Here is a 12,370-nt window from a genome sequence, read left to right on the forward strand (position 1 = left end):
AGGCAAATGGAATGGTGGCCGTTATTGCAAGGGGGATGAGTTATAAATGTAGGGAAGTGCTACAACTGTACAGGACATTGGTGAGACCGCACCTAGAGTACTTCATACAGTTTAGGTCTATTATTTAAGGATGGATATTCTTGGATTGGAAGCAGTTCAGAGAAGGTTTACCAGCTGATTCCTGGGTTGAGGGGTTTGTCGTATGAGGAAAGTATGAGCAGATTGGGCCAATACTTATCGGAGTTTAGAAGAAGATTTGAGAGGTGATCTTATTGAAATGTGGGGATTTGACAGGGTAGATGCAGAGAGGATGTTTCCCCTTGTGGGGGAATCTAAAACTAGGGGGCACAGTTTCCAATAAAGGGGGATCCCATTTAAGAGGGAGATGAAGAGAAATTTCTTCTCTCAGAGGTTGCTAGTGTTTGGAATTCTCTTCCCCAGAGAGCAGTGAAGGCTGAGTTTTAGATTGATTTTTGATCTACAAGAGAGTCAAGGGTTATGGAGAGCTGGGAGGAAAGTGGAGTTAAGGCCACAATCAGATCAGCCATGATCTTGTTGAATGATAGAGCAGGCTAGAGGGGCCAAATGGCCTACTCCCACTTCTATTATGTTCTTATGTAACTGAATAGTGCAATTTTGAGGGTGGAGCAACAGAAAGACCTGGGAGTTTACATACACAAGTCTTTAAAGATGGCAGGCCAAGTTGAGAAGGCTATTAGAAATGCAGATGGGATTCTTGGTTTTATTAACAGAGACATAAAGTATAAAACAATGAAGCTATGTTAAACCTTTATAAAACACTGGTTTGGCCTCAGCTGGAGTACTGTGTCCAATTCTGGGCACCACGCTTTAGGAAGGATGTCAAAGCTTTGGAGGGTGTGCAGAAAAGATTTACAAGAATGGTTCCAGTATGAGGGACTCCAGTTATGTGGAGAGACATGAGAATCTGGGACTGTTCTCCTTTGAGCAAAGAAGGTTAAGAGGAGATTTAAGCAAGGTGTTCAAAATTATGAAGGGCTTCGATATAATAGATAGGGAGAAACCATTTTCACTGGCAGGAGGGTTGGTAACCAGAGAACAGAGTTTTAAGGTAATGGGTAAAAGAACCAGAGGGGGAGATGAAGAGACTTTCTTTTTACGCAGTGAGTTGTTGTGATCTGGAACAGACTGCCTGAAAGGGCGATGGAAGCAGATTCAATAGTAACTTTCAAAAGGGAATTGGAGAAATACTTGACATGGAAACATTTTCAGTGCTATAGGAAAGAGCAGGTGAGTGAGACTATGAGGATAGCTCTACCAAAGAGCCAGCACAGGCAGGATGGGCTTTTCTTCCCTCTCTCTAAACTGGATTTGTGTCCAGAGGTGGACAGTTATACAAATAGGAAGGGTGAGCTGGTGATATTGAGTTGAGTGACCTTTCATTTGCTGCTCGTCAGGTGGAGTAATGAAATTCTGTGGTGAACTCATTCTCTGGTTGTAACCTAGTGAGGGAACTCTTAATGTCCACCTGAGAATGGTTCTAAAAAATGTAGTTGGTTCAAACACGATGGTGCGTAATGGACTGATGCAAAAGAGTTGTAGATTCGTTATGAGTAGCATTTACAAAGGAGTGGGATTTCTTTGCAATGACAGTGAAAAATTTCTAACAACCTTTATATCCAACATTTATTTTGAAGGAAATAAATTTCGATGGAATGATGAATCACACTACTGCTCACATCCCAACCAGGAAACTCGACCTCCTTGTTAAAAACACCATAAAGTCGCAATCGGCAGACCCAGTCACTGCTGCTCAGTTTTGTGTTGTGTATATTTTTAATCTGATGAGAATCATTCAGTATTTTCAGTATGTGGGAAAGTGTTTTTCTGTAATTGGTGGTGCTGTCCACCCAGTTACTTGTGCAGGGTTCTGTCATCTCTCCACAGCCTCAGTCTGCGGTCACCTCAGAAGTGGCCTCTGCCTCTGCTTCGGCATCTGCCTCAGCACCTTCCGCTGCACCATCATGCAATGCAGGGGAGTCTGTACCAGGATCATCTGTACCAGGGAAGCCTGTCTCAGGAGCATCTGTCTCAGGGGCATCTGTCTCAGGGGCATCTGTCTCAGGGGCATTTGTACGAGGGGCGTCTATCTCAGGGGCGTCTATCTCAGGGGCGTCTGTCTCAGGGGCCCCTGTCTCAGGGGCGCCTGTCTCAGGGGCGTCTGTCTCAGGGGCGTCTGTCTCAGGGGCGCCTGTCTCGGGAGCGTCTGTCTCAGGGGCGTCAGTCACAGGGGCATCTGTCACACTAGCATCTGTTGCCGGGGCATCTGCTGCAGGAACATCAGTGGCCTCTGTCTCATCAGCAGCTTGCTCATTGATCGCAGAAACTACTTCAGCCTTGAATGCTGTAAGGATAAAAATGAGACTGTTAGAAACTATAATTCCATTCTTAGAAACAAAGAAAGGTTTATGGCACAGAAGGAGCCCATTCAGCCCATCATGTCTATGCTGACTGAAACAGAGCTATGCAGCCTAATCCCACTTTCCACCACTTTGTCCATAGCCCTGTTATTCCTCAACTCCAATCCTTCTACCAATTACTTTAAATCTATGCTCTCTGGTTATTGATCTCTCCGCTAAGGGAAATAGGTACTTCCTATCCAGTCAAATATAGAAGAGAAACTGAGTCAGTCTGGAAGGCAGAGCAAATATAGACCTGTTAAGGCACAAGTGAAAAATGCAAGGCTGGATTGCACCTATTTTAATGCAAGGAGTCTTACGAATAAGGCAGATGAATTGAGGGCGTTGACTAGCACATGGCATTACGATATTATAGCTATCGCAAAGACATGGTTGAGGGAGGGGCAGGACTGGCAGCTCAATATTCCAGGGTATAGAATCTTCAGACATGACAGGGGAGGGGGTAAAAGAGGAGGTGGCATTGCACTGTTGATCAAGGAGTCAATTACTGCAGTAAGGAGGGATAATATCTTAGAAGGTTCCTCAAATGAGACCATATGGGTAGAACGTAAAAATAAAAAGAGGGCAATCACTTTTTTGGGAGTGTACCACAGGCCTCCAAACAGTCAGGGAGAGACAGAGGAGCGGATATGTAGGCAAATCTCAGAGAGGTGTAAAATAATAGGGTAATAATAGCAGGGGATTTCAACTTCCCCAATATCAACTGGAATAGTCTTAGTGCAAAAGGCTTAAAGGGGATGGAATTCTTAAAATGCATGGAGGAGAGCTTTTTGAGCCAGGAGGTAGAAAATTCAACAAGACTAGGGGCAGTAATGGATCTAATCCTAGGGAATGAAGCTGGACAAGTGGTAGGAGTGTCAGTGGGGGAACATTTTGGGGAGAGTGACGATAACTCTGTAAGATTTAAGGTAGTTATGGAAAAGGACAAAGATGGACCAGAAATAAAGGCACTGAATAGGAGGAAGGCCGATTTCAATATGATAAATCAGGATCTGGCCAAAGTGGACTAGGAGCAGCTACTTGTAGGAAAGTCTACGCCAGACCAGTGGGAGTCATTCAAAGAGGAAATAGTGAGAGTTCAGAGCCAACATGTACCCATTAAGGTGAAGGGTAGAACCAACAAGTCCAGAGAATCCTGGATGTCAAGGGATATAGAGGATTGGATCAGGAAAAAAAAAGGAGGCTTACGGCAGATTCGGAGCGCTGAAAACAGCAGAGACACTAGAGGAGTATAGAAAGTGTAGGGTGGCACTTAAAAAAGTAATTAGGAGAGCGATGAGGGGACATGAAAAAACACTGGCGGGCAAGATAAAGGAAAATCCTAAGGTGTTTTATAAGTATATTAAGTGCAAGAGGATAACCAGAGAAAGAGTAGGGCCCATTAGGGACCAAAGTGGCAATGTGTGTGTGGAGCCGGAAGACAAAAGTGAGGTTTTAAATGATTACTTTTCATCTGTGTTCACAATGGAGAAGGACGATGTAGGTGTAGAGATCAGGTAGGGGGATTGTGATATACTTGAACCTATCATCATTGAAAGGGAGGAAATATCAGCTGTTTAAAGGTGGATAAATCCCCATCCCAGATGAAATGTATTCCAGGCAAGGGAGGAGATAGCAGAGGCTCTGACACAAATTTTCAAATCCTCTCTGGCCACAGAAGAGGTACCAGAGGATTGGAGGACAGCGAATGTGGTACCATTATTTAAGAAGGGTAGCAGGGATAAACCAGGTGATTACAGGCTGATGAGTCGAACATCAGTGGTTGGGAAATTATTGGAAAGAAAATCTGAGGGACAGGATTAATCTCCACTTGGAGAGGCAGGGGTTAATTAGGAATAGTCAGCATGGCTTTGTCAGGGGAGATCGTGTCTAACTAACTTGATTGAATTTTTCGAGGCTGTGACGAGGTGTAGATGAGGAGAAAGCAGTTGATGTAGTCTACATGGACTTCAATAAGGCTTTTGATAAGGTCCCACATGGGAGATTGGTTAAGAAGGAGACCTTGGGATGCAAGTCCATAGTTGCCTGAAAGTGGCAACACAGGTAGACAGGGTGGTGAAGAAGGCGTATGGCATGCTTGCCTTCATCGGCTGAGGCATTGAGTGCAAAAGTTGGGACATCATGTTACAGTTGTACATAACGTTGGTTAGGCTGCATTTGGAGTAGTGTGTGCAGTTCTGGTCGCCGCACTACAGGAAAGATGTGATTAAGCTAGAGAGGGTGCATAAAAGATTCACAAGGATGTTGCCTGGTTTGGAGGGCTTGAGTTATAAAGACAGCTTGGATAGGCTGGGTCTGTTTTCCCTGGAGCGAAGGAGGCTGAGAGGGGACATGACAGAGGTATATAAAATTATGAGAGGCATAGATAGGGTAGATAGCCAGAGTCTGTTTCCCATGGTAGGGGTGAGTAAAACTAGATGGCATAGATTTAAGGTGAGAGGGTGGAGGTTTAAAGGGGATCGAAGGCGTAAATTCTTCACACAAAGAATAGTGAGTATCTGTAATGAGCTGCCAGAGGAGGTGGTGGAGGCAGAAACAGTAGCGACATTTAAGAGGCATCTGGACAGGTACTTGAATAAGCAAGGCATAGAGGAATATAGAATTAATGGGATTAGTATAGATGGGCATTATGGTCGGCATGGACACGGTGGGCCGAAGGGCCTGTTTCTATGCTGTACGACTCTATGACTCTAAGGTAAGAGCCCATGGGATCCAGGGCAATTTGGCAATTTGGATCCAAAATTGGCTTAGTGGCAGGAGGCAGAGGGTAATGGTCGAGGATTGTTTTTGCGAGTGGAAGCCTGTGACCAGTGGTGTACCACAGGGATCGGTGCTGGGACCCTTGCTGTTTGTAGTACATTAATGATTTAGATGACACGAAAATTGACAGTGTCATAAATAGTGAGGAGGAAAACCTTAGATTACAGGACAATATAGATGGGCTGGTAAGATGAGCGGAGCTGTGGCAAATGGAATTTAATCCTGAGAAGTGTGAGGTGATGCATTTTGGGACAACTAACAAGGCAAGGGAATATACAGTGGATGGTAGGACCCTAGGAAGTACAGAAGGTCAGAGGGACCTTGGTGTACTTGTCCATAGATCACTGAAGGCAGCAGCACAGGCAGATAAGGTGGTTAGGAAGGCATATGGGATACTTGCCTGTATTAGCCGAGGCATAGAATATAAGAACAGGGAGGTTATGATGGAGCTGTATAAAACACTAGTTAGGTCACAGCTGGAATACAGTGTACAGTTCTGGGTGCCACAATATAGGAAGGATGTGATTGCACTGGAGAGGGTGCAGAGGAGATTCACCAGGATGTTGCCTGGGCTGGAGCATTTCAGCTATGAAGAGAGACAGAAAAGGCTAGGTTTGTTTTCTTTAGAGCAGAGAAGGCTGAGGGGGGACATGATTGAGGTCTACAAAATTATGAGGGGCATTGATAGGTTAGATAGGAAGAAACTTTTTCCCTTAGCGGAGGGATCAATAACCAGGGGGCATAGATTTAAGGTAAGGGGCAGGAGGTTTAGAGGTGATTTGAGGAAAAACGTTTTCACCCAGAGGGTGGTTGGAATCCGGAATGCACTGCCTGAAGAGGTGGTAGAGGCAGGAACCCTCACAACATTTAAGAAGTATTTAGATGAGCACTTGAAACGCCATAGCAGACAAGGCTACGGGCCAAGTGCTGGAAAATGGGATTAGAATAGTTAGGTGCTTGATGGCTGGCACAGACACGATGGGCCGAAGGGCCTGTTTCTGTGTTGTATAACTCTATGACTTCTATGACACTCTACCTAGGATCCTCATAATTTCTTACACCTCAAATAAATCTCCCCTCAGCCTTCTCTGCCCAAAGAAAACAACCCCCAGCCTATCCAATATTGCTTTAGAGCTAAAATTCTCTATTCTTGGCAACATTCTCATAAATCCCCTCTGTACCCTCTCTAGTGCAATCACATTATTCTTGTAACACAGTGACCAGAACTGTATGCAGTACTCTAGCTGCACTCTAACTCGTGTTTTATGCAGTTCTAGCATAACATCCCTGCTCTTATACTCTCAGCCTCAGCCAATAAAGAGAGGTATCCCATACGCCTTCTTCACCACCTAATCTGCCTGTCCTGCTACCTTCAGGAATCTTTGCACATACACTCTAAGGTCCCTCTGTTCTGCTATGCTTCTTCGTATCCTACCATTTATTGTGCATTCCTTTTGCCTTGTTTGACCTCCCCAAATGCATTACCTTACACTTCTCCAGATTGAATTCCATTTGCCACATTTCTGCCCACCTGACCAGTTCATTGATATCTTCCTGCGGTCTATAGCTTTCTTCCTCACTGACAACCAAATTACCAATTTTTCTTTCATCAAGTATCTTAATCACACCCCTTACATTTCAGTAAATCATTGATATATATCACGAACAGCAAAGGCTGCAGTACTGAGCCCTGTGGATCCTAATGGAAACAACCTTCCAATCACAAACAACCCGTCAACCATTACCATTTGCTTCCTGCCACTGAGCCAATTTTGGTTCCTACTTGCCACTTTCCCTTGGGTCCCATGAGCTTTTAATATTCCATGAAGTGGGATCTTGTCAAAAGCTTTGCTACAATCCATATAGAAGACATCACACATGCTACCCTCATTGACCCTCCTTGTTATCTGCTCAAAAGAATTCATTAAGTTAGTCAGACATGACCACCCTTGAACAAATCCCTGCTGACTGTATTCAGATGCCACCATTTAACAATGGTTCCCATATCCTGGAACATTGTATGAATCACCCCAGGGGAGAGAGCCCTTAGTCACCTGACCAACCCGCCAACCTGACAAGTTTTTGGAGAGAGAGCAGCAGATCAGCCAGAGAATGTCTTTCCAGCCAGAAGAGCTGTGAGACAGTACCAGCTATGCAGCAGCCCTGCTGATGGCACATTTTAACTACTACAGCAGAGAAATTGCAAGGTGACTTTAGAACTCCTCCATCTGAGAAAGTGAACCAGGATTTCCACTGTGGACTTCTCATTAAGTTGTAATGACAAGGAATCTGTGGCACTTCATCATTTTCAAAACAATGAACATTCAGGCCTGCACCATTGAAAGATTTCCTCCCGAAAAGCTTCTAAAGGTTTTTTAAAACAACAAGCTCGTTTACAACATGTGGACTCGAATTGCCTGTTACCACTCTAGTCTCTATCTTGTGTGTGTGAATGCATGAGTGGATGAAGTTGTGAAGATTTTTCAGTTACTGTGTAAAATAAATTTTTATCTTTCTTTTTAAGCTATGAGAAAACCTGTTGTTTGTCTATTCACTTGACCTAGAAAACACTCAGGGACTAAAACACTATCTCTAAAACACTATCTCTAAAACACTATTTCTAAAACACTATTTCTAAAACACTATTTCTAAAACACTATCTCTAAAACACTATGTCTAAAACACAAACTCTAAAACACTATTTCGTAAACACTATTTCTAAAATACTATCTCTAAAACACTATCTCTAAAACACTATCTCTAAAACACTATTTCTAAAACACTATTTCGAAAACACTATCTCTAAAACACTATTTCTAAAACACCATTTCTAGAACACTATCTCTAAAACACTATCTCTAAAACACTATTTCTAAAACACCATTTCTAGAACACTATCTCTAAAACACTATTTCCAAAACACCATTTCTAGAACACTATCTCTAAAACACTATCTCTGAAACACTATCTCTAAAACACTATTTCTAAAACACTATCTCTAAAACACTATTTCTAAATCAGTATCTGTAAAACACTATCTCTAAAACACTATCTCTAAAACAGTATCTCTAAAACACTATTTCTAAATCAATATCTGTAAAACACTATCTCTAAAACACTATCTCTGAAACACTATCTCTAAAACACTATTTCTAAAACACTATCTCCAAAACAGTATCTCTAAAACACTATTTCTATATCAATATCTGTAAAACACTACCTGTAAAACACTATCTCTAAAACACTATCTCTAAAACATTATTTCTAAAACACTATTTCTAAAACACTATGTCTAAAACACTATCGCTAAAACACTATTTCTAAAACACTATCTCGAAAACACTATCTCTAAATCACTATCTCTGAAACACTATTTCTAAATCAATATCTGTAAAACACTATCTCTAAAACACTATCTCGAAAACACTATCTCTAAATCACTATCTCTGAAACACTATTTCTAAATCAATATCTGTAAAACACTATCTCTAAAACACTATCTCTAAAACACTATTTATAAAACACTATTTCTAAAACACTATTTCTAAATCAATATCAGGTAAAACACTATCTCTAAAACACTATCTCTAAAACACTATCTCTAAAACAGTATCTCTAAAACACTATTTCTAAATCAATATCTGTAAAACACTATCTCTAAAACACTATCTCTCAAACACTATCTCTAAAACACTAGCTCTAAAACACTATCTCGAAAACAGTGGTTCTAAATCACTATCTCTAAAACACTATTTCTAATACACTATTTCGAAAACACTATCTCTAAAACACTAGCTCGAAAACACTATTTCAAAAACGCTATCTCTAAAACACTATTTCCAAAACACTATTTCTAAAACACTATTTCACAACACTATTTCGAAAACACTATCTCCAACACACTATTTCTAAAACACTATCTCTAAAACACTATTTCAAGAACACTATCTCTAAAACACTATCTCTAAAACACTATCTCTAAAACACTATTTCTAAAACACTATTTCTAAAACACTATTTCTAAAACACTATCTCTAAAACACTATGTCTAAAACACAAACTCTAAAACACTATTTCGTAAACACTATTTCTAAAACACTATCTCTAAAACACTATCTCTAAAATACTATCTCTAAAACACTATTTCTAAAACACTATTTCGAAAACACTATCTCTAAAACACTATTTCTAAAACACCATTTCTAGAACACTATCTCTAAAACACTATCTCTAAAACACTATTTCTAAAACACCATTTCTAGAACACTACCTCTAAAACACTATTTCTAAAACACCATTTCTAGAACACTATCTCTAAAACACTATTTCCAAAACACCATTTCTAGAACACTATCTCTGAAACACTATCTCTGAAACACTATCTCTAAAACACTATTTCTAAAACACTATCTCTAAAACACTATTTCTAAATCAGTATCTGTAAAACACTATCTCTAAAACAGTATCTCTAAAACACTATTTCTAAATCAAGATCTGTAAAACACTATCTCTAAAACACTATCTCTGAAACACTATCTATAAAACACTATTTCTAAAACACTATCTCTAAAACAGTATCTCTAAAACACTATTTCTATATCAATATCTGTAAAACACTATCTGTAAAACACTATCTCTAAAACACTATCTCTGAAACATTATTTCTAAAACACTATGTCTAAAACACTATCGCTAAAACACTATTTCTAAAACACTATCTCGAAAACACTATCTCTAAATCACTATCTCTGAAACACTATTTCTAAATCAATATCTGTAAAACACTATCTCTAAAACACTATCTCGAAAACACTATCTCTAAATCACTATCTCTGAAACACTATTTCTAAATCAATATCTGTAAAACACTATCTCTAAAACACTATCTCTAAAACACTATTTATAAAACACTATTTCTAAAACACTATTTCTAAAACACTATTTCTAAAACACTATTTCTAAATCAATATCAGGTAAAACACTATCTCTAAAACACTATCTCTAAAACAGTATCTCTAAAACACTATTTCTAAATCAATATCTGTAAAACACTATCTCTAAAACACTATCTCGAAAACACTATCTCTAAATCACTATCTCTGAAATACTATTTCTAAATCAATATCTGTAAAACACTATCTCTAAAACACTATTTCTAAAACACTATTTATAAAACACTATTTCTAAAACACTATTTCTAAAACACTATTTCTAAAACACTATTTCTAAATCAATATCTGTAAAACACTATCTCTAAAACACTATCTCTAAAACACTATCTCTAAAACACTATTTCTAAATCAATATCTGTAAAACACTATCTCTAAAACACTATCTCTAAAACACTATCTCGAAAACACTAGTTCTAAATCACTATCTCTAAAACACTATCTCTAAAACACTATCTCTAAAACACTAGTTCTAAATCACTAGTTCTAAATCACTATCTCTAAAACACTATCTCTAAAACACTATCTCTAAAACACTATCTCTAAAACACTATCTCTAAAACACTAGTTCTAAATCACGAGTTCTAAATCACTATCTCGAAAACACTATCTCTAAAACACTATCTCTAAAACACTATCTCGAAAACACTATCTCGAAAACACTAGTTCTAAATCACGAGTTCTAAATCACTATCTCTAAAACACTATCTCTAAAACACTATTTCAAAAACACTATCTCTAAAACAGTATCTCTAAAACACTATTTCTATATCAATATCTGTAAAACACTACCTGTAAAACACTATCTCTAAAACACTATCTCTAAAACATTATTTCTTAAACACTATTTCTAAAACACTATGTCTAAAACACTATCGCTAAAACACTATTTCTAAAACACTATCTCGAAAACACTATCTCTAAATCACTATCTCTGAAACACTATTTCTAAATCAATATCTGTAAAACACTATCTCTAAAACACTATCTCGAAAACACTATCTCTAAATCACTATCTCTAAAACACTATTTCTAAAACACTATTTCGAAAACACAATCTCTAAAACACTATCTCTAAAACACTATCTCAAAAACACTATTTCTAAAACAGTATATCTAAATCACTATTTCTAAAACACTATCTCTAAACCACTATTTCTAAAACACTATCTCTAAAACACTATCTCTAAAACACTACCTATAAAACACTATCTCTAAAACACTATCTCCAAAACACTATCGATAAAACACTTTGTCTAAAACACCAACTCTAAAACACTATTATTAAAACACTATTTCTAAAACACTATCTCTAAAACACTATTTCTAAAACATTATCTCTAAAACACTATTATTAAAACACTATTTCTAAAACACTATCTCTAAAACACTATTTCTAAAACACTATTTCGAAAACACAATCTCTAAAACACTATCTCTAAAACACTATCTCTAAAACACTATTTCTAAAACACTATCTCTAAATCACTATGTCTAAAACACCAACTCTAAAACACTATTTCGAAAACACTATTTCTAAAACACGATCTCTAAATCACTATTTCTAAAACACTATCTCTAAAAAACTATTATTAAAACACTATTTCTAAAACACTATCTCTAAAACACTATTCTTAAAACACTATTTCTAAAACACTGTCTCTAAAACACTATCTCTAAAACACTATCTCGAAAACACTATCTCTAAAACACTATCTCTAAAACACTATTTCTAAAACACTATCTCTGAAACATTATTATTAAAATACTATTTCTAAAACACTATCTCTAAAACACTATCAAGAAAACACTAGCTCTAAAACACGATTTCTAAAACACTATCTCTAAAACACTATCTCTAAAACACTATTTCTAAAACATTATCTCTAAAACACTATTATTAAAACACTATTTCTAAAACACTATCTCTAAAACACTATTTCTAAAACACTATTTCGAAAACACAATCTCTAAAACACTATCTCTAAAACACTATCTCTAAAACACTATTTCTAAAACAGTATATCTAAATCACTATTTCTAAAACACTATCTCTAAACCACTATTTCTAAAACACTATCTCTAAAACACTATTTCTAAAACATTATCTCTAAAACACTATTATTAAAACACTATTTCTAAAACACTATCTCTAAAACACTATTTCTAAAACACTATTTCGAAAACACAATCTCTAAAACA

The 12,370-nt window shown here is 37.9% G+C and overlaps 1 protein-coding gene across 1 annotated transcript in view; it reads right to left on the reverse strand.

Annotated features, from left to right (window-relative positions):
- Nucleotides 1-1,673: 1,673 nt before the first annotated feature.
- Nucleotides 1,674-12,370, reverse strand: part of rsph1 (radial spoke head component 1) — a 187,527-nt gene continuing 176,830 nt past the window's right edge. Inside the window, exon 8 of the mRNA XM_068040078.1 lies at nt 1,674-2,383. Coding sequence (XP_067896179.1) covers nt 1,929-2,383 — 455 coding nt within the window. The 3' untranslated portion in view covers nt 1,674-1,928. The remainder of the gene's footprint in view (nt 2,384-12,370) is intronic.

The sequence above is a fragment of the Heterodontus francisci genome, chromosome 10 (assembly GCF_036365525.1).
Source record: "Heterodontus francisci isolate sHetFra1 chromosome 10, sHetFra1.hap1, whole genome shotgun sequence".
Classification (NCBI taxonomy): domain Eukaryota; kingdom Metazoa; phylum Chordata; class Chondrichthyes; order Heterodontiformes; family Heterodontidae; genus Heterodontus; species Heterodontus francisci.